Below are 23,638 nucleotides of genomic sequence, written 5' to 3' on the forward strand. Positions count from 1 at the left end.
AGGAAAAGTAGAACTGATAATCCACGTATCGTAGCGGAACCAGGAAAGAAGTAGCCATTGCAGTCTATCTAGCAGCAAGGCCTCGCAATTGCAAATCAGAAAAATAACATTCAAAAAGAACATTCTTAACAAAATTAAGTAACTTCCGGGGTTAAACGAGGGAAGTAATAACATAACCATGAAGAAGGAGAAGGAGCTTCTCGCCTACCCCGCCGGGTAATAACAAGTAGACTTGTACAGCCCGTCACTCCAGGGGTACATGGTCTCAGCAATAAAGACCTGTTTGTAGCAAGGTATAACAGCCCATTATCATACATAACACAGTAGAAAGTCTGCCGGTGTCCCGCATCTCTCTAATATAGGGTGTAAAGGCAGCAGTATAGAGCAAAATTGACAGTAGCTAGCCATATCTGAGCAAACAGTCATAATAATCAGGATAAACTCATGTAATGATACTAAGAGAGTATTCCAATTAGCAAAGGAGCATAAGTATGAAGGATTAAATGTCCTCAAGTGCATCCTCATGCGATCGTACAGAATCTTCTTCCTCATTTAAGAAACCATCCGCATCCTCTGCCGAGAGGAAGTCTGTAAAGGAGGTGCCTGAGTAAATACGGAGTCTTGCAGGGTATAATAGTGAGAATTTTCTGCCAAGTTGCACTAGTTTAGAACATATTGGGGAGAACGCTTTTCGTGCTTTTGAGAGTTCCACTGAATAGTCTTGGAAGATTAAAACTTTATGATTCCCACATGAGATTCCGGGTTTTTCGGGATGCTCTCCAAATTTCTTCTTTGTGCAGGAAAATAAGATTTTACTCACCGGTAAATCTATTTCTCGTAGTCCGTAGTGGATGCTGGGGACTCCGTAAGGACCATGGGGAATATCGGGCTCCGCAGGAGACTGGGCACTCTAAAGAAAGATTTAGTACTATCTGGTGTGCACTGGCTCCTCCCTCTATGCCCCTCCTCCATACCTCAGTTAAGGAAACTGCCCGGAAGAGCAGACATTATAAGGAAAGGATTTTGGAATCCCGGGTAAGACTCATACCAGCCACACCGTATAACTTGTGATACACTTTATCCAGTCAACAGTATGAACAACAGAGCATCAACAATGGATGCCAACATAACATAACCCATTATTAAGCAATAACTATGTACACGTATTGCAGAAAGTCCGCACTAGGGACGAGCGCCCAGCATCCACTACGGACTACGAGAAATAGATTTACCGGTGAGTAAAATCTTATTTTCTCTAACGTCCTAGTGGATGCTGGGGACTCCGTAAGGACCATGGGGATTATACCAAAGCTCCCAAACGGGCGGGAGAGTGCGGATGACTCTGCAGCACCGAATGGGCAAACTCAAGGTCCTCCTCAGCCAGGGTATCAAACTTGTATAATTTTGCAAATGTGTTTGAACCCGACCAAGTAGCAGCTCGGCAAAGCTGTAAAGTCGAGACCCCTCGGGTAGCCGCCCAAGAAGAGCCCACCTTCCTTGTGGAATGGGCTTTCACTGATTTTGGATGCGGCAATCCAGCCGCAGAATGAGCCTGCTGAATCGTGTTACAGATCCAGCGGGCAACGGTTTGCTTTGAAGCAGGAGCACCCAACTTGTTGGGGGCATATAGGATAAACAGCGAGTCAGTTTTCCTGACTCCAGCCGTTCTGGCTACATAAATCTTCAAAGCCCTGACTACATCTAGTAACCTGGAATCCTCCAAGTCACGAGTAGCCGCAGGCACTACAATAGGTTGGTTCAAATGAAAAGATGACACCACCTTTGGCAGAAATTGGGGACGAGTCCGCAATTCTGCCCTGTCCATATGAAAAACCAGATAGGGGCTTTTACATGACAAAGCCGCCAATTCTGACACACGCCTAGCCGGAGCTAAGGCCAATAGCATGACCACCTTCCACGTGAGATACTTTAACTCCACGGTCTTAAGTGGTTCAAACCAGTGGGATTTTAGGAAACCCAACACCACATTGAGATCCCAAGGTGCCACTGGTGGCACAAAAGGGGGTTGAATATGCAGCACTCCCTTAACAAACGTCTGAACTTCAGGAAGAGACGCCAGTTCCTTTTGAAAGAAAATGGATAGGGCCGAAATCTGGACCTTTATGGATCCCAACTTCAAGCCCATAGTCACTCCAGACTGTAGAAAGTGCAGAAATCTGCCCAGTTGGAATTCCCCTGTAGGGGCCTTCCTGGCCTCACACCAAGCAACATATTTTCGCCATATGCGGTGATAATGCTTTGCTGTCACGTCCTTACTAGCCTTTATCAGCGTAGGAATAACTTCCTCCAGAATGCCTTTTTCCGCTAGGAACTGGCGTTCAACCGCCATGCCGTCAAACGCAGTCGCGGTAAGTCTTGGAACAGGCAGGGCCCCTGTTGCAACAGGCCCTGTCTGAGAGGCAGAGGCCATGGGTCCTCTGTGAGCATTTCTTGCAGTTCCGGGTACCAAGGCCTTCTTGGCCAATCCGGAACAATGAGTATTGTTCTCACTCCTCTTCTTCTTACGATTCTCAGCACCTTGGGTATGAGAGGAAGAGGAGGAAACACATAGACCAACTGGAACACCCACGGTGTTACCAGGGCGTCCACAGCTATCGCCTGAGGGTCTCTTGACCTGGCGCAATACCGTTGTAGCTTTTTGTTGAGACGGGACGCCATCATGTCTACCTGTGGCAGTTCCCATCGATTTGTAATCTGAATGAAGACTTCGTGATGAAGTCCCCACTCTCCCGGGTGAAGGTCGTGCCTGCTGAGGAAGTCTGCTTCCCAGTTGTCCACCCCTGGAATGAACACTGCTGACAGTGCTTGCACGTGATTCTCCGCCCACCGAAGAATCCTGGTGGCTTCCGCCATCGCGACTCTGCTTCTTGTGCCGCCCTGGCGGTTTACATGAGCCACCGCGGTGATGTTGTCTGACTGAATCAGCACCGGTTGGTTGCGAAGCAGGGGCTCCGCTTGACTCAGGGCGTTGAATATGGCCCTTAGTTCCAGGATATTTATGTGCAGACAAGCCTCCTGACTTGACCACAACCCTTGGAAGTTTCTTCCCTGAGTGACTGCCCCCCACCCTCGGAGGCTCGCATCCGTGGTCACCAGGACCCAGTCCTGTATGCCGAACCTGCGGCCCTCGAGAAGGTGAGCACTCTGTAGCCACCACAGAAGAGACACCCTGGCCCTGGGGGACAGGGTGATCAGCCGATGCATCTGAAGATGCGATCCGGACCATTTGTCCAACAGATCCCATTGAAAGATCCTCGCATGGAACCTGCAGAAGGGAATGGCTTCGTACGATGCCACCATCTTTCCCAGGACTCGCGTGCAGTGATGCACCGACACCTGTTTCGGTTTTAAGAGATCTCTGACTAGAGTCACAAGCTCTTGAGCCTTCTCCGTCGGTAGAAACACCTTCTTCTGGTCTGTGTCCAGAATCATGCCCAGAAAGGGCAGACGCGTCGTAGGAATCAGCTGCGACTTTGGGATATTCAGAATCCAGCCATGCTGTTGCAACACTTCCTGAGAGTGCGCTACGCTGATCTGCAACTGCTCCCCCGACCTCGCCTTTATGAGGAGATCGTCCAAGTATGGGATAACTGTGACTCCTTGCTTTCTCAGGATCACCATCACCTTGGTAAATATTCTCGGTGCTGTGGAGAGCCCAAACGGCAACGTCTGGAATTGGTAATGACAGTCCTGTACCACAAATCTGAGGTACACCTGATGAGGCGGATAAATGGGGACATGCAAGTAAGCATCCTTGATGTCCAGAGACACCATAAAATCTCCCTCTTCCAGGCTTGCCATGACCGCTCTGAGCGATTCCATTTTGAACTTGAATCTTTTCAGATAAATGTTCAGGGACTTTAAATTTAATAGAGGTCTGACCGAACGTCCGGTTTCGGTACCACAAACATTGTGGAATAGTATCCCTTTCCCTGTTGAAGAAGGGGAACCTTTACCACCACCTGCTGGAGAAATAGCTTGTGAATTGCCGCTACCACTACTTCCCTTTCTATGGGGGAAGCAGGCAGGGCCAATTTTAGGTAACGTTGAGGGGGCATCACCTCGAATTCCAGCTTGTATCCCTGAGACACAATCTGTATGGCCCAGGGATCCACCTGGGAGCGAACCCACTGGTGGCTGAAATGTCGGAGACGCGCCCCCACCGCTCCTGGCTCCACCCGTGGAGCCCCAGTGTCATGCAGTGGATTTAGTGGAAGCCGGGGAGGACTTCTGTTCCTGGGAACTAGCTGTAAGGTGCAGCTTTTTTACTCTACCCCTGCCTCTAGCAAGAAAGGAAGCACCTCTGACCTTCTTGCTTCTTTGTGCACGAAAGGACTGCATTTGGTAATACGGTGCTTTCTTAGGTTGTGAGGGAATATATGGCAAAAAGTTTGACTTCCCAGCAGTAGCTGTGGAAACCAGGTTCGAGAGACCGTCCCCAAACAATTCCTCACCCTTGTAAGGTAACACCTCCATGTGTTTTTTTGGAGTCTGCATCACCTGTTCACTGCCAAGTCCACAGGACCCTCCTGGCAGAAATTGACATTGCATTAATTCTAGAGCCCAGTAGGCAAATGTCCCTCTGGGCATCCCTCATATATAGGACAGTGTCTTTTATATGTCCCAGGGTCAGCATAATGGTATCCCTGTCCAAGGTATCCATTTCCTCAGACAGATTATCTGTCCACGCTGCTACAGCACTACACATCCACGCCGACGCAATTGCCGGCCTCAGTAGAGTCCCTGAATGTGTATAAACAGATTTCAAGATACTTTCCTGCTTTCTATCTGCAGGATCCTTTAGGGTGGCCGTATCCTGCGACGGCAGGGCCACCTTCTTAGATAAGCGTGTGAGAGCTTTATCTACCCTAGGGGAGGATTCCCAGCGCACCCTGTCCTCTGGCGGGAAAGGGTACACCATAAGTAACCTTTTGGAAATCAGGACTTTCTTATCTGGGGAATCCCACGTTCTTTCACATAACTCATTTAACTCATGTGAAGGGGGAAAAGTCACCTCTTGCTTTTTCTCCCCATACATATAAACCCTCTTGTCAGGGACAGGGTTTACCTCTGATATGTGTAAAACACCCTTCATCGCTATAATCATGTAACGTATAGCTTTTGTCATTTTAGGTTGCAATTTTGCATCATCGTCGTCGACACTGGAGTCAGAATCCGTGTCGACATCTGTGTCAACCAATTTGGATAGTGGGCGCTTTTGAGACCCTGAGGGCCTCTGCGCTGTAGGATCAGGCATGGGTTGAGACCCTGACTGGCCCGAGGTATCAGCTTTATCCAACCTTTTATGTAAGGAGTTTACATTATCATTTAACACCTTCCACATATCCATCCAATCAGGTGTCGGCACCGTCACGTCAGTCAACTGCACTTGCTCTGCCTCCACATAGCCCTCTTCGTCAAACATGTCGACACACGCGTACCGACACCACACACACAGGGGAAGCTCTAAATGAGGACAGGACCCCCACAAGGCCTTTTGGAGAGACAGAGAGAGAGTATGCCAGCACACACCCCAGCGCTATATAACCCAGGGATTACACAGTAACTTAGTGTTTACCTAGTAGCTGCTGTATTATGATTAATGCGCCTAAATTTATGTGCCCCCCCTCTCTTTTTTACCCTTCTACCGTGATTCTGCAGGGGAGAGCCTGGGGAGCTTCCTCTCAGCGGAGCTGTGGAAGGAAAATGGCGCTGGTGAGTGCTGAGGAAAAAGGCCCCGTCCCCTCAGCGGCGGGCTTCTGTCCCGCGATTTTTTGTAAAATAAATGGCGGGGGCTCATACATATAACAGTGTCCCACTGTCCATATGCAGCTTTCGCCAGGAGGTATCAATTGCTGCCCAGGGCACCCCCCCCCCCCCCCCTGCGCCCTGCACCCTACAGTGACCGGAGTGTGTGGGTTAGTGTGGGCGCAATGGCGCACAGCTGCAGTGCTGTGCGCTACCTCATGTGAAGACAGGAGTCTTCTGCCGCCGATTTCGATGTCTTCTCCGCTTCTGCCGGCTTCTGTCTTCTGGCTCTGCGAGGGGGACGGCGGCGCGGCTCCGGGAACGGAGGACAAGGTCAGGTCCTGTGTTCGATCCCTCTGGAGCTAATGGTGTCCAGTAGCCTAAGAAGCGCAACCTAGCCGCAGTTAGTAGGTTTGCTTCTCTCTCCTCAGTCCCACGTAGCAGAGAGTCTGTTGCCAGCAGAAGCTCTCTGAAAATAAAAAAATCTAACTAAAATACTTTCTTATTAGCAAGCTCAGGAGAGCTCACTAAAAGCACCCAGCTCTGTCCGGGCACAGATTCTAACTGGAGGAGGGGCATAGAGGGAGGAGCCAGTGCACACCAGATAGTACTAAATCTTTCTTTAGAGTGCCCAGTCTCCTGCGGAGCCCGCTATTCCCCATGGTCCTTACGGAGTCCCCAGCATCCACTAGGACGTTAGAGAAATTAAGGCATTTAAGCAACACCACTCTGGGTCTGGCTCCCTCATAACTTTTCTGGCCACCTACTCTGTGTGCTCTTTTCTATAACCATGTCCCGACAGGAGTCAGTGATTTTCAACAGGTCTGGTAGCGTGGTACGGAGAAAGGTATACAGTGCTGCACCCCGAAGGGTTTCGGGGGGCCCCACCACCCGTAAATTCGACCTGCGCGACCAATTTTCCAAGTCGTCTAGCTTGTTCCAGATCTGGTGGTGAGAGCGGGTAACATGGGCCATATCTTGTTTAAGCTCAGATATGTCTTGAAACATTTCTCCCGCCCTTTGTTCAGTTTGCAGGACACGGTGCGTAAGCCGAGTCAGTTGTTTATTAATATCTTCAGTCTGGGCTTTAATTAGGGGCCCAATAGCCTTACGTATCGCCCCCACCATATCCTCATATGTAACGGGTACTGCAGGTGTAAAAAGTACCTGATCTGCGGTCCGCGCAGCGGGAACGGGATCAGCAGTTACTGTGGAGGCCACATTCTTCTCTGGCACCGTTGCTAAGTTGGAAGAGGGGGGAGCCGCCGTCGGTGCCTCCGCGTCCAGCGCCATTTTGAGCTCCATGCGGCGTTTTTCTTTTTCCCGTTTTTGCTCTTTTTTTGAGAGCGTAGCGGGAGCTAGATAGCGGTCCATAGCGGGGAGAAGTCTTTCACCCGTGGCGTGAGGGGGTCGAGCGGGCTATAGTGGAGGTTTTTCAACCTTTTAAGTGTGTTTTCCCGGCGGGCGGCAGCGGAGCTCTGTCCTCACGCTGCTAGTGCATCGCAGCCGGAACCGGAAGTCAGTTACCAGCGTATTTAATAACGTGGACAAGGTAGCCCATGGTGGGTCATTGTGGACACCCGCAGCCACAACTCCCCTGGGGGGGGGGGGGGGGGGGGTGTCTAGGAACCCCCTGAACCTGAACTCTCTGCTGCCATGTTTTCCTCAAAAGTGTCTGCAGCGTTACCTCCACGCAATGTGGGATCAGCCCCAATTCCGTTGTCCCTTGTAGCAGACACAAGGATAAGCTCAAAATCAGGCAACCCGTTAAAATATTAGCAGCACTATATCTAGCAAAAACTCCCAGTGTAGTGTATCAGCACAAACCGGGAATCCAAGAGATATATGGTGACTATAAATCACATAGTAAGATACACAGTAAGTATATCTTGTAAAACACCTATATTAGTTAATAAACTTGACGCAATTAGCCCCATCAGGTTTCAGGTTACAGAATATAGGTGTAGCAGGCTGAGTGAAATACACGAAATGGCAACCACGCAGCAGCTACATGCGCGCACACAAAGTCACAATATACAATGCAGAAGTTATATAACACAATAAGACCGCACTGGACTAGCAATACACAGTAAGACTCAGTATAGAGAATATATATATATATATATATATATATATATAATAAGATTTTACTTACCGATAAATCTATTTCTCGTAGTCCGTAGTGGATGCTGGGACTCCGTAAGGACCATGGGGAATAGCGGCTCCGCAGGAGACAGGGCACAAAATAAAAGCTTGAGATATCAGGTGGTGTGCACTGGCTCCTCCCCCTATGACCCTCCTCCAAGCCAGTTAGGATACTGTGCCCGGACGAGCGTACATAATAAGGAAGGATATTGAATCCCGGGTAAGACTCATACCAGCCACACCAATCACACCGTACAACTCGTGATCTGAACCCAGTTAACAGTATGATAAATTTAAAGGAGCCTCTGAAAAGATGGCTCAACAATAATAACCCGAATTTTTTGTAACAATAACTATATACAAGTATTGCAGACAATCCGCACTAGGGATGGGCGCCCAGCATCCACTACGGACTACGAGAAATAGATTTATCGGTAAGTAAAATCTTATTTTCTCTAACGTCCTAAGTGGATGCTGGGACTCCGTAAGGACCATGGGGATTATACCAAAGCTCCCAAACGGGCGGGAGAGTGCGGATGACTCTGCAGCACCGAATGAGAGAACTCCAGGTCCTCCTCAGCCAGGGTATCAAATTTGTAGAATTTAGCAAACGTGTTTGCCCCTGACCAAGTAGCTGCTCGGCAAAGTTGAAAAGCCGAGACCCCTCGGGCAGCCGCCCAAGATGAGCCCACTTTCCTTGTGGAATGGGCTTTTACTGATTTTGGCTGTGGCAATCCTGCCACGGAATGTGCAAGCTGAATTGTACTACAAATCCAACGAGCAATCGTCTGCTTTGAAGCAGGAGCACCCAGCTTGTTGGGTGCATACAGGATAAACAGCGAGTCAGTTTTCCTGACTCCAGCCGTCCTGGAAACATATATTTTCAAGGCCCTGACAACGTCCAGCAACTTAGAGTCCTCTAAGTCCCTAGTAGCCGCAGGTACCACAATAGGTTGGTTCATGTGAAATGCAGAAACCACCTTAGGTAGAAATTGAGGACGAGTCCTCAATTCCGCCCTGTCAGAATGAAAATTTAGGTAAGGGCTTTTACATGATAAAGCCGCCAATTCTGACACACGTCTAGCTAAAGCCAAGGCCAACAGCATCGACACCTTCCACGTGAGATATTTTAAATCTACCGTAGACAATGGTTCAAACCAGTGTGATTTTAGAAATCTCAACACAACATTGAGATCCCAAGGTGCCACTGGAGGCACAAAAGGAGGCTGTATGTGCAGCACCCCTTTCACAAATGTCTGAACTTCAGGTACTGAAGCCAGTTCTTTCTGGAAGAATATCGACAGGGCCGAAATTTGAACCTTAATGGACCCTAATTTTAGGCCCATAGACAGTCCTGTTTGCAGGAAATGCAAGAAACGACCCAGTTGAAATTCCTGTGTAGGGGCCTTCTTGGCCTCACACCACGCAACATATTTACGCCAAATGCGGTGATAATGTTTTGCGGTTACTTCCTTTCTGGCTTTTACCAGAGTAGGGATGACTTCTTCTGGAATGCCCTTGTCCTTCAGGATCCGGCGTTCAACCGCCATGCCGTCAAACGCAGCCGCGGTAAGTCTTGGAACAGACAAGGCCCCTGCAGTAGCAGGTCCTGTCTTAGAGGTAGAGGCCACGGTTCGTCCGTGAGCATCTCTTGAAGTTCCGGGTACCAAGACCTTCTTGGCCAATCCGGAACCACGAGTATAGTTCTTACTCCTCTCCTTCTTACGATTCTCAATACTTTCGGTATGAGGGGCAGAGGAGGGAATACATACACTGACTGGTACACCCACGGCGTTACCAGAGCGTCCACTGCTATTGCCTGAGGGTCCCTTGACCTGGCGCAATATCTGTCCAGTTTTTTGTTTAGACGTGACGCCATCATGTCCACCTTTGGTCTTTCCCAACGGTTTACAATTTGGTGGAAGACTTCTGGGTGAAGTCCCCACTCTCCCGGGTGAAGGTCGTGTCTGCTGAGGAAGTCTGCTTCCCAGTTGTCCACTCCCGGAATGAACACTGCTGACAGTGCTATCACATGATTTTCCGCCCAGCGAAGAATCCTTGCAGTTTCTGCCATTGCCCTCCTGCTTCTCGTGCCGCCCTGTCTGTTTATGTGGGCGACTGACGTGATGTTGTCCGACTGGATCAACACCGCCTGACCCTGAAGCAGAGGTTTTGCTTGAATTAAGGCATTGTAAATGGCCCTTAGTTCTAGAATGTTTATATGAAGAGATGTTTCCATGCTTGACCACAAGCCCTGGAAATTCCTTCCCTGTGTGACTGCTCCCCAGCCTCTCAGGCTGGCATCCGTGGTTACCAGGATCCAATCCTGAATGCCAAATCTGCGGCCCTCTAGTAGATGAGCCCTCTGAAGCCACCACAGGAGAGACACCCTTGTCCTTGGCGACAGGGTTATCCGTTGATGCATCTGAAGATGCGATCCGGACCATTTTCCCAGTAGATCCCACTGAAAAGTTCTTGCATGGAATCTTCCGAATGGAATCGCTTCGTAAGAAGCCACCATTTTTCCCAGGACCCTTGTGCACTGATGCACTGAGACCTGTCCTGGTTTTAGGAGGTTCCTGACTAGCTCGGATAACTCCCTGGCCTTCTCCTCCGGGAGAAACACCTTCTTCTGGACTGTGTCCAGAATCATTCCTAAGAACAGTAGACGTGTCGTTGGAATCAGCTGCGATTTTGGAATATTTAGAATCCATCCGTGCTGACTTCGACTTCTAACTGTTCCTTGGTTCTTGCCCTTATCAGGAGATCGTCCAAGTAAGGGATAATTAAGATGCCTTTTCTTCGTAGAAGAATCATCATTTCGGCCATTACCTTGGTAAAGACCCGAGGCGCCGTGGACAATCCAAACGGCAGCGTCTGAAACTGATAATGACAGTTTTGTACTACAAACCTGAGGTACCCTTGGTGAGAAGGATATATTGGGACGTGGAGATAAGCATCCTTGATGTCCAGCGACACCATATAGTCCCCCTCTTCCAGGTTCGCTATCACCGCTCTGAGTGACTCCATCTTGAATTTGAACCTTTTTATGTAAGTGTTCAAAGATTTTAGATTTAATATTGGTCTCACCGAGCCGTCCGGCTTCGGTACCACAAATAGTGTGGAATAATACCCCTTCCCCTGTTGTAAGAGGGGTACCTTGATTATCACCTGCTGGGAGTACAGCTTGTGAATGGCTTCCAGAACTGCCTCCCTGTCGGAGGGAGACTTTGGTAAAGCAGACTTCAGGAACCGATGAGGAGGAAACGCCTCGAATTCCAGTTTGTACCCCTGTGATACTACCTGTAGAATCCAGGGATCCACTTGCGAGTGAGCCCACTGCGCGTTGAAATTCTTGAGACGGGCCCCCACCGTGTCTGAGTCTGCTTGTAAAGCCCCAGCGTCATGCTGAAGACTTGGCAGAAGCAGGGGAGGGCTTCTGCTCCTGGGAAGCGGCTGCATGGTGCTGCCTTTTTCCTCTTCCTCTGCCCTTGGGCAGAAAAGAGTGACCTTTTGCTCGCTTGTACTTATGGGAACGAAAGGACTGAGTTTGAAGACTGTGTCTTTTTCTGTTGATGTGAAGTAACCTGGGGTAAAAAGGTGGATTTTCCAGCCGTTGCCGTGGCCACCAGGTCTGTTAGACCAGCCCCAAATAACTCCTCCCCCTTATACGGCAATACTTCCATGTGCCGTTTGGAATCTGCGTCCCCTGACCACTGTCTGGTCCATAATGCTCTTCTGGCAGAGATGGACATTGCGCTTACTCTTGATGCCAGGGTACAAATATCCCTCTGCGCATCACGCATATATAGCAATGCATCCTTTAAATGTTCTATAGTTAACAGAATATTGTCCCTATCCAGGGTATCAATATTCTCAGTCAGGGAATCCGCCCATGCGACTCCAGCACTGCACATCCAGGCTGATGCGATTGCTGGTCGCAGTATAACACCAGTATGTGTGTATATACTTTTCAGGATATTTTCCAGCCTCCTATCAGCTGGTTCTTTGAGGGTGGCCGTATCAGGGGACGGTAACGCTACTTGTTTAGATAAACGTGTGAGCGCCTTATCTACCCTAGGGGGTGTTTCCCACCGTGCCCTAACCTCTGGCGGGAAAGGGTATAGTGCTAATAACTTATTAGAAATTAGCTGTTTTTTATCGGGGGAAACCCACGCTTTATCACACACCTCATTTATTTCCTCAGACTCAGGAAAAACTATTGGCAGTTTTTTCACACCCCACATAATACCCGCCTTTGAGGTATTTGTAGTGTCAGAAAGGTTCAATGCCTCTTTCATTGCCGTGATCATGTAACGTGTGGCCCTACTGGACATTACGTTTGTCTCGTCACCGTCGACACTAGATTCAGTATCTGTATCTGGATCCGTGTCGACCCACTGAGGTAGCGGCCGTTTTAGGGCCCCTGAGGGTGTCTGAGATGCCTGAACAGGCACTAATTGATTTGCCGGCTTTCTCATGTCGTCAACAGTTTTTTGTAAATTGCTGACATTATCACTTAATTGCTTAAACACAATCATCCAGTCAGGTGTCGACTCCCTAGGGGGTGACATCACTAACACAGGCAACTGCTCCGCCTCCACCTCATTTTCCTCCTCATACATGTCGACACACGCGTACCGACACACAGCACACACACCGGGAATGCTCTGATAGAGGACAGGACCCTACTTAGCCCTTTGGAGAGACAGAGGGAGAGTCTGCCAGCACACACCCAGCGCTATATATATACAGGGATAACCTTATATAAGTGTTAATCCCTTATAGCTGCTGTTAATCTAGTTATTTGCTGCCAAAATGCCCCCCCTTCTCTTTTTTACCCTGAATCAGATGCAGTACTGCAGGGGAGAATCAGGGAGCCGTCCTTCCAGCGGAGCTGTGAGGGAATAATAGCGCCAGTGTGCTGAGGAGATAGGCCCCGCCCCTTCACGACGTCCTTAACTCCCGCTTTTTTGTGTAAAATGGCAGGGGAAAAAATACATCCATATAGCCCTGGAGCTATATGTGATGTATTCCTTTTGCCAGCTAAGGTATATGTGTGTTATATTGCGTCTCAGGGCGCTCCCCCCCAGCGCCCTGCACCCTCAGTGACCGGAGTGTGAAGTGTGCTGAGAGCAATGGCGCACAGCTGCGGTGCTGTGCGCTACCTTAGTCTTGAAGACAGGATGTCTTCTGCCGCCGCTTTCACCGGACCTTCGTCTCTTCTGGCTCTGTAAGGGGGACGGCGGCGCGGCTCCGGTGACCCATCCAGGCTGAACCTGTGATCGTCCCTCTGGAGCTAACGTCCAGTAGCCTAAGAAGCCCAATCCACTCTGCACTCAGGTGAGTTCGCTTCTTCTCCCCTTAGTCCCACGATGCAGTGAGCCTGTTGCCAGCAGGACTCACTGAAAATAAAAAAACCTAACTAAACTTTTATTCTAAGCAGCTCTGGAGAGCTACCTAGTTTGCACCCTTCTCGGCCGGGCACAAAAATCTAACTGGCTTGGAGGAGGGTCATAGGGGGAGGAGCCAGTGCACACCACCTGATATCTCAAGCTTTTATTTTGTGCCCTGTCTCCTGCGGAGCCGCTATTCCCCATGGTCCTTACGGAGTCCCAGCATCCACTTAGGACGTTAGAGAAATATAGATAGCGGTGTGGGGATCGGCACTCAAAAGTAAGGGTACTGGAATACTTGCTGCGGTGCCCTCTGTAATCCACAGTGGGATCCAATATGGTGTATAGCAAAAGCAGCGGCACTCAGCAGTCAGACGTAGATGAAGAAATTGCGTTTATTTACATCCATGTAAATAAACGCAATTTCTTCATCTACGTCTGACTGCTGAGTGCCGCTGCTTTTGCTATACACTATATATATATATATATATATATATATATATATATAGTTAAGTGTCCTGTAAAATGCACAGCACTGACATGTAGGCGGCTTTACAGAGGAGGATTTGCCCAAGCAGTCCCAGGAACAGCGCAGCTCTGTGTAATGGCGGCTGACAGGGAGTGAGGGAGAGAGATAGCCCTGGGGCTTGAGGAGGGGCTACAGGTCAGGCCTTATTCCCCTTGCTGGCTTCCCCACCGGGCTCTGCGGGCTATAAATAAATTGTTTTAGAGAGAAAACCAACCTGTGCCCAGTGTCCCGATGACTAGTGGATCGGCTGCCCCTTACAGTGTCCACTCCAGCGCTCAACCCGCCTCCCACCGGCCACATCAGATCACGATTACAGCGGGCCAAAGGGACCCCTTACCTCCCCCTGTACGCGGCCACGTGATCCAAGAGACAGCGGCTAGTGTGTGACTGACATAGAACACCGGAGCCTCCGCTGTAGTTACCCGGCAACCAGGGCACGCGAGTATACGTATGTTAAATGAATGATTTTTTTTTTTTTTTATGTTTGTTTTATGTTATCGCCTGCTACTACTTGATGCTTTGTACAATGTAATTTCGTCTGTCAACTTGTTTTGGCTGATGACAATAAACTTGAACTTGAACTTGTACAGCGCCGCTGGGGGAGTGATGGAGCTGCAGCAGGGGATGTCTGACTGACATCTAACACTGCTGCAGCCCTTGAAGTCTTCTTTTCTTCTGAAAATAGCTTTCTTAGGGCTGCTGAGCAGCCCCCCTGTTGTATGCCTGCTTACTGCATGGCACCAACTTACAAACTGAGCTCCTGTGCATGGAGGCGGGGTTATGCATCTTGGGAAGAAGGTCAAAGCTTTGAGCCTGTTGGTGCCTCGGATCAAGATCCTACTCTACACCCCGATGTTATTCCTTGTGGAGCCCAGTATACACCGCAGCAGAAATATGTAGTAACAAGCTGGCGGTAGGAACTTATATTCCATAGAGTTGGGACAAACACCAAACCTAGCTTAACAGTCAAATGTTCTACTTCTTTACAGAGCACAACACTTTGGTGAAGCAATATAAGTCACATGAGTATCACTGTTCTTTCTAAGACACATTGCATTAAAATAAAAACTTTCGGTTAGTTAAAGCAGGAGGTAGTCAATTTACTGCCTGTAGGGATCCCGGCGGTCTGGACACCAACGCCGGAATCCCGACACCAGCTGAAATACCAGTGGTCGGAGTCCCGACCGCCGGCTGGTTACCCCTCCTGGGTGGTGGTCCATGCCACCACCCGGAAGGGAATAGAACCCTGTGGCGACCAAAGGTCTCTACCGGGCCCAAAGTGTAGCAAGCGCAGCGAGCCCGCGAGGGGACACGCTGCGTTCTCCGACGGGCTCCCGGCGTTAGTTTCCTGACCGCCGGGATCATGCCCCCCAGGATCTCGTACTGATCATGTTAAAGCAATGATGCCAAAGTATGTTACAATGCAGTTCCAACATTTAGCAAAATAAATAACTGTATACTCAATTTACAGACAAGCAAAACAAAATACCTGCACTGGTTTTCCATCTTGTTGTGATGCAATGTAACTGACTTGCTGGGATGGTGGAGGCGGTGGTGGGGGTGGGGGTAATCCCTGAGGCACACTAGATGGAGCAGATACCTGAACAAGAGGTAGTGCTGGGTGGAGATGGATGGGAAGTTGCGGGTGAAGGTTGTATGGATTGTGTTGAATGTTCACTATGGGAGGATGGACGCCCACTGGATAAGGGAAAATATTCATTGGTTGAGGCGGTGGTGGTGCATTCATTGGAGGCTGCACTACATTCATTGGAGGTTGCACTATATTTACAGGGATTGGAGTGCTTTCATTTTGTTGACTTGGTTGGTCTTTGAGAGCTTGATCTGTTTTGAAACAAAATGTGAATTAGAAACATTTATAGATCATGCTGTTTCAATTATAACCATCTTTTGGTGGAACTTTAGATCGCATACAACTAAAAACACTGCAGTTTTCCTGGTGTCAAACGTATGAATTTGTGTTGCTGCTTGTATCAGAAATGGCTTGAGCATGGAAAAGTAGACAGCATGTCCTCTTATACAGATGTATTAGAGTGCCTTGTAAAATATAACTTACTGCTTTCCTTAGGATTTATTACCGGTAAATCCTTTTCTCGTAGTCTGTAGAGGATACTGGGGCTCCATTTAGTACCATGGTTATACATGGGTCCACTAGGAGCCATGGTCACTTTAAGAATTTGTTAGTGTGGGCTGGCTCCTCCCTCTATGCCCCTCCTACCAGACTCAGTCTAGGAAACTGTGCCCAAGGAGACGGACAGACTTTGAGACAAGGACAGATAAAGATAGTGGTGAGATTCCGAACCAGCACACACACACAAACAGAGGAAAGCTAAGCTAACTCAACTTTAAACAGGAACAGCAACAGTTGAACCAACAATACTTAACCAAGTAACAGTGCAGGAGAAATAAAGCACCGGGCTGGCGCCCAGTGTCCTCTACAGACTACGAGAAAATAGGATTTTGGTACTTACCAGGTAAATCCTTTTCTTTGAATCCATAGGGGGCACTGGAGTACTCTTGGGATATGGACGGCTTCCATAGGAACAAGGCAATGAATAGTTAAATTTAGAACTCTACTCCCCTCCATATCCCAGAGTACCTCAGTGTTTTTTACTGAGCCGAACAGGAGCTATAGAGAGGTTGACAATGGAGAATTACATATAACATAACAGACAACAATAAAGTTGACACACAACGTGACTGACAACTAAACAGTTGGCACTATAACCGCTAGAACTTGAAACTTTGAACCAGTTGGTGAGAATGTGTTACCATAAGATCCTCTGAACTTACCACAAACCAGGTAAAACTGCTCTGGGTGGGCGTCCAGTGCCCCCTATGGATTCAAAGAAAAGGATTTACCTGGTAAGTACCAAAATCCTATTTTCTTTTTCATCCACTAGGGGTCACTGGAGTACTCTTGGGACGTACCAAAGTTTCCCCCGTGGGCGGGAGAGCTGTTTGGCACCTGTAACACTAGGCGGCCAAAGCTACATGCTGATGCCGCAAACGTATCAAACTTATAAAAGCGCACAAACGTGTGCACTGATGACCATGTAGCCGCACGGCAAAGCTGCGTCGTAGAAGCCCCACGGCCAGCTGCCCACGAAGTTCCCACAGAACGTGTGGAATGAGCCGTTACTGATGTAGGCGGCTGTAACCTAGCATGAAGGTAAGCCTGACGAATGGTCAGTTTAATCCATCTGGATAAAGTCTGCTTAGAAGCTGGCCAACCCATCTTGGCAGCATCATAGAGAACAAACAACGTATCCGTCTTCCGAACTGTAGACGTTCGGGATACATAAACGCGTAATGCGCGTACCACATCCAAGGTTCCAGAATTTCCTGTCAACACAGGAACTACTATTGGTTGATTGATGTGAAATGATGACACTACCTTTGGTAAGAAAGTGGAATTCGTCCGAAGTTCCGCTCTGTCATCATGAAACACCAAATACGGTGACTTGCATGACAAGGCACCCAAATCTGAAACACGCCTTGCCGAAGCTAAGGCTAGTAGAATTTTTTTTTCCAAGTGAGAAACTTTATATCCACTTGTTGTAAGGGTTCAAAATATGAAGACTGTAAGAAATCTAAAACCAGATTCAAGTCCCATGGCGCTGTAGGTGGAATGAATGGAGGCTGTACTCTGAGGACTCCTTGCAGAAAAGTGTGTACCGACGGCAATAGAGCCAATCGTCTTTGAAAGTAAATTGATATCTGCACCTTTAGTGTAGATAAACGCAGTCCTCCATCTAACCCTATCTGTAGAAATAACAAAAGACGGGATAACTTGAAAGATGAAGTCGGAAACTTCCGATCTTCACACCAAGCTATATAGACACGCCAAATTCTGTAATAATGAGCTGCCGTAACCGGCTTCCTAGCTCGTAACATGGTTGGTATAACCGATTCTGGAATGCCCTCTCTACTTAAGAGGGCGGTCTCAACAGCAACCCCGTCAAACGCAGCCGCGCTAAATCGGGGTAAAGGAACGGACCCTGTTGTAACAGGTCCGTACGTAGTGGGAGCGGCCAAGGATCGTCTGCGAGTAGTCCGCGGAGATCAGAGAACCAAGCTCTCCGAGGCCAATGAGGCGCCACTAGTATTACTGTGACGGACTCTCTTTTGATCCGTTTTAGCAACAGAGGCAGCAGCGGAAACGGTGGAAACAGATACACGAGGCTGTACGGCCACGCGATGGTGAGAGCATCCACCGCCACTGCCTTTGGATCTCGCGTTCTGGACACATACTGGGGCGTTTATGGATTGTGGCGAGATGCCATCAGGTCCACTTGAGGGTAACCCCACCTCTGGACCAACATGTGAAACACTTCTGGATTTAATGCCCATTCTCCTGGATGAAAATCCAGACGGCTGAGATAATCCGCCTCCCAGTTGTCCACTCCCGGAATGAACACTGCCGACAATATCACTTGATGATGCTCGGCCCAATTGAGGATTCGAGCTACTTCCCGCATTGCCATGCGGCTTCTCGTTCCTCCTTGTTTGTTGATGTATGCGTCGCATTATCTGACTGCACCTGAACAGTCTGAGACCGAAGCATGTGCACTGCTTGTCGTAGCGCATGGTAAATTGCCCGGAGTTCCAGGACATTTATAGACCGCAATCTTTCGTGATCCGCCCAGAGACCCTGGAGCTGACAATTTTGAACTACAGCTCCCCAAACTCTGAGACTCGCGTCCGTCGTTAGAATTATCCAATTCCAGGCGCCGAACAGTTTCCCTGCGGTTAGATTGTGTACTTTGAGCCATCAGAGTAGAGACACTCTGGCCCATGGCGACAACCTCACCCTGTGGTGAATCTGCAGATGCGAGCCCGACCACTGTGCGAGCACATCCAGTTGAAAAGGACGTGAGTGAAATCTCCCGAACTGAAGCGCTTCGAAAGCCGCCACCATTGTGCCTAAGAGGCAAATGCACAAATGTACAGAGACTGTGCGTGGCTTGAGCACTAAATGTACCAGATGACGAATGACCTGTACTTTCTGTTCTGGTAGGTAAATTCTTTGATTCACCGTATCGAGAATCATACCTAGGAATTGAAGTCGTTGAGATGGAATCAGATGCGATTTCTTGAAGTTGACAATCCAACCGTGCGGAACCAGTACATTGTACGTTAGCAACGCATGTTGGAGGAGCATCTGGTGAGACGGAGCCTTGATGAGCAAATCGTCCAAGTACGGAACTATTATCAATCCCAGGGATCTGAGATGAGCTATCATCACAGACATCACCTTGGTGAATACCCGAGGCGCTGACGAGAGGCCAAACGGTAGAGCCTGAAACTGATAATGGTTCTGCCGTATTGTAAACCGCAAGAACCTCTGATGAGGTGGCCAAATCGGAATGTGTAAGTACGCATCCTTGAGATCCAGTGCAATCATGAATTCCTGTGGCTCTAAACCTGCAATTACTGACTGCAGAGATTCCATCTTGAATCTGTAGTAAGTGATATACTGATTGAGACCCTTTAAGTTCAATATTGGCCTGACCAAGCCATCCGGCTTTGGTACCACAAACAGACTGGAATAATAACCCTGACCTTGTTGGTGTACAGGGACCGGAATCAAAACTGCTGCATCCAGCAGAGACTGAATGGCAATTTGCAGAACCGCCCTCTTGTCGTCCGACACAGGCAGTCCTGTCTTGAAAAACCGCAGTGGCGGGTGACATTCGAACTGTATTTTGTAACCTTTTAACACTAAAGTGCGGATCCACCCATCTGTGGACGTCTGGAGCCACGCCAACTGGAACGTCTGAAGGCGTGCTCCCACAATTGGAGATCCGAGATGGGCTGGGAGCCCGTCGTGCCACTGGCTTGTCAGTGACCTTAGCATCCTGACGACTGGTGTTGGTTTGTTGGAAACCACATCCTCGACCTCGTCTACCAGGCATGGCTGTTCCTCTGCCACTCCCGCGAAAGGACTGAGGTCTAAAGGATTTGAACGCAGGTCCAGAGTATCTCCACCTAGGTAATGTTGGAGGCAATGGTAAGAAAACAGACTTTCCTCCCGTGGCCTCAGAAATCCATTTGTCCAATTCAGGACCAAACAACTTCTCGCCACCGTAAGGTAACGCCCCTATACCTTTTTTGACCTCCGCCTCCGCTTGCCAAGACCGCAGCCAGAGTGCTCGTCATGCTGTAACTAGCGAGGATGAAAGGCGAGAAGTGAGCTGACAGACGTCAGTAGAAGCTGTACATAGATAATCAGCAGCTTCCCAGATTTGATCAGCGAGAAGTATAAGGTGATCGTCACTTAAGGCAGACTTGAGTTCTGTTATCCATACCATTAACGCCTTAGTTACCCAAATGCCAACCAACCCAGGTCTAAGCAACACTCCTGCTGCTGTAGACATGGACTTTAGCATAGCTTCTATTTTACGGTCCGAAGGGTCTTTAAGCGTAGTAGCAGTTGGTACTGGTATGGTTAATTTCTTTGTAAGTTTAGACACAGATGAATCCACCAATGGCGGATTCTCCCATGTAGCCGTCACAGACTCTGGAAACAGGTAACTAGACTTAAATCTGCGAGGTATAGAAAACCGTTTATCCGGATTTTTTCGTGTTTCTAGTAACATCTCATTAAGAGATTCCGAAACAGAAAAACACATTGGAGTTCTCTGTCGTTTAGTAAATACTATCATCATTTGTCAGAGGCTCCTCAGTTTCTGTAAACTTCAGAGACTGACGCACCGCTCTGATGAGATTATCAATGCCCGGGCTGTCAAAATCGTCACTATCTGACTGCTGGTCTACTTCGCCCTCCTCACAGTCATCTTGCGCAAAGAGGTCTGGCATAGAATCGTCAGAATGCAACATAGCAGAAACTGGTAAATCATAAGACAAATGAAATTTCTCCCTTTTACCCAAAGTGGACTTGGACTTTTGGCAAGGCTGAAACCCCTCCGGTAGTTCTAGCGGTCTCACCCTAGACTCAGATCTTGCCGCTTCTCGCTCTTGTCGAGCAACGGCCAATTCGGATTGCAATCCAGCCATAACCTGTGTTAGCATAGCCCATGGAGGGTCCGGGGATGAAACCGGCTTTGTAACCGGAGTCAAACTTGTATTCGTAGCTGAATCCACAAAACATACTGTACATGTGGTAGATCCATCCGGTAACACATTCTTACAAACATGGCAGTGAAACTGCTTTTTTGTTTTTGCTGGTGCCTTACTCATTATGCAGACAGACAACACAAAATACAAAGACAGACAACTTGCACGACTCAGTAAAATTGTACTAAGGTGTCTCTATATATATATATATATATATATATATATATATATATATATATATATATATATATGGCCAAGTGCAGTGCACGCCAGTCTATATGAAATCTGATCCCAAATTCCCACTAACACCTCTGCGCCTTCTGTGGAGTAGAGATGTAGTACAGGAACGTCTGGAATCACAACAGGAAGAAACAGGAAGCATGGTTAAAATGGCCCCCCCATGCTTACAGTATAAAACAAAGTGTAGATTATAACTTCCCAAACAAATATAATCAGTGAATATCCTGTTAAAAAAGGCTTAATAGCCTCTCTATCTAATAACCCATGCAGCGTTTTGCTGCTGCTATGGGCACACTCTCCCCCCTTGTGTGTGTGCTTGCCCGCCCCCCCCGTACTCCGTGTACCGCTATCTATTACACGGAGCCGGGGATTACCTGCGGGGAGCTGAGCTAGAGGGAGCCGGGGAGCTGAGCTAGAGGGAGCCGGGGAGCTGAGCAAGAGGGAGCCGGGGAGCGCACTGCATAGAGCCGTGGAGCGGCGGCTATGCATGGTGAATGCGGCCGGCGCGGCTCTGTGAGCGATGGGAGGCAGCACAGCGGCGGTGACCAGGTAGCGGCGGCGGGCCATCACATAGCGGCGGTGTTCCTGGAAACGGCGACGGGCGGCTACAAACAGTGTCCCCAAACAGCGGGGCGGCAGCGTGAGCTGACCACCCCGTCCCCAACATACCTGGACGCCTTGTAGTGAGGGCTATGACGGGGCTTCTTCTGCAAGCTCCGTCCAGCTTCTCCTGCAGGTAGTCCTGCACGTGGCTGTGAGGGAGCTCTTTTTAGAGAGGCCCGACACGCCAGTAGCTGCTTGTAAGCAACTTCCACTATCCCGGACCCACGCCTATTGGAAGGGGGGAAGGGATGTGGAAAATGTTGTAAAAAAATAAAAAATAAAAATTAAAAAAGTAGTGTGAATATTCCACACAAGCCTTGTTGCTACTATGAGCACAGAAAAAACACTGAGGTACTTTGGGATATGGAGGGGAGGAGAGTTCTAAATTTAACTATTCAGTGCCTTGTTCCTATGGATGCCGTCCATATCCCAAGAGTACTCCAGTGACCCCTAGTGGATGAAAAAGAAAAGGATTTACCGGTAGGTAATTAAAATTCTATTTTTTCTTACGTCCTAGAGGATACTGGGGTTCCATTAAGTACCATAGGGATGTACAAAAGCTCCCAAACCAGGTGGAAGAGTGCAGAGGTCCCTGCAGAAATGATTGACCAAACTGAATGTCCTCAGAGGCCAAAGTATCAAACTTGTAGAACTTAGCAAACGTGCTCGAACCCAACCAGAACTGTAAAGCAGAGACACCCCGGGCAGCCGCCCAGGAAGAACCCACCGACCTAGTCAAGTGGTACTGTACTTTAGGAACCGGCAATCCTGCCGTAGAATAAGCTTGCTGGATCGTAAGCCTGATCCAGCGAGCATTAGACTGCTTTGAAGCAGGGCACCCTATTCTCTTGGGTCCTCATGGAAAATGAAATAGGGGCTTTTGTGAGACAACGCCTCCAGTTCCGAGAGACACCTCGCTGAAGCCAAGGCCAAAAGTGTAACAGTCTTTCACAAAAGAAACTTTACGTCAACCTCCTATAAAGGCTCAAACCATTCCGATTGTAGAAACTTCAACACCACATTGAGAGCCCAAGGTGCCGTGGAGGCACAAAGGGTGGTTGGATGTGCAGAACACCCTTCAAGAACGTCTGAACCTCAGGGAAGGAAGCCAATCGTTTCTTGAAGAAAATGGACAAGACCGAAATCTGGACCTTTAAGGAGCCCAAACGTAAGCCCACATCCACACCTGACTGTAGAAAAAGGAGAAAACGTCCCAGTTGAAATTCCACTGTAGGAAATTTCCTGTTTTCACACCAAGAGACACTTTTTCCAAATACGGTGGTAATGTTTAGACGCTTTCCTGGCTTGGATCAGGGTTGGAACAACAGTGTCCGGGATCCCCTTCTGGGCTAGAATTTGACAGTCAACCTCCATGCCGTAAAATATCGCCGTGTTAAGTCTTGATAGACTAAAGGCCATTGTTGTAGAAGATCCTCTCGAAAAGGCAGAGGCCACGGTTCCTCTAGTAACATCCCCAGTAGATCCACAAACCTTCTTTGCCAGTCCGGAGCAATGAGAATTGCATTAACCTTTTCCCTTTTTATGCTTTTGAGAATTCTTGTGATCAACGGAGGAGGTGGAAACATGTAAACCATCTGGTAGACCCATGGAGTCACCAGAGCGTCGACCGCCACTGCTTGTGGGTTCCTCGACCCAGAGCAATACCGCTTGAGCTTCTTGTTGAGACGAGAGGCCATCATGTCGATTTGTGGAATTCCCCACCGACGTGTCAAGGACTCGAACACCTGCGGGTGAAGGCCCCACTCTCCTGGGTGGAGGCCGTGTCGGCTGAGGAAGTCTGCTTCCCAGTTGTCTACTCCCAGAATGAAGATGGCTGACAGCGCCAACGCATGTTTTT

General features: G+C 48.7%; 1 protein-coding gene across 4 annotated transcripts in view; it reads right to left on the reverse strand.

The window, feature by feature from the left end:
• The window catches only part of SCAF11 (SR-related CTD associated factor 11), a 329,496-nt gene that overhangs the window by 49,323 nt on the left and 256,535 nt on the right, over window positions 1-23,638 (reverse strand). For all 4 annotated transcript variants that reach the window (XM_063927353.1, XM_063927352.1, XM_063927354.1 and 1 more), the window contains one exon: window positions 15,329-15,681. In XM_063927353.1, coding sequence (XP_063783423.1) covers window positions 15,329-15,681 — 353 coding nt within the window. The remainder of the gene's footprint in view (window positions 1-15,328; window positions 15,682-23,638) is intronic.

This window comes from Pseudophryne corroboree, chromosome 6 (genome assembly GCF_028390025.1).
Source record: "Pseudophryne corroboree isolate aPseCor3 chromosome 6, aPseCor3.hap2, whole genome shotgun sequence".
NCBI lineage: Eukaryota > Metazoa > Chordata > Amphibia > Anura > Myobatrachidae > Pseudophryne > Pseudophryne corroboree.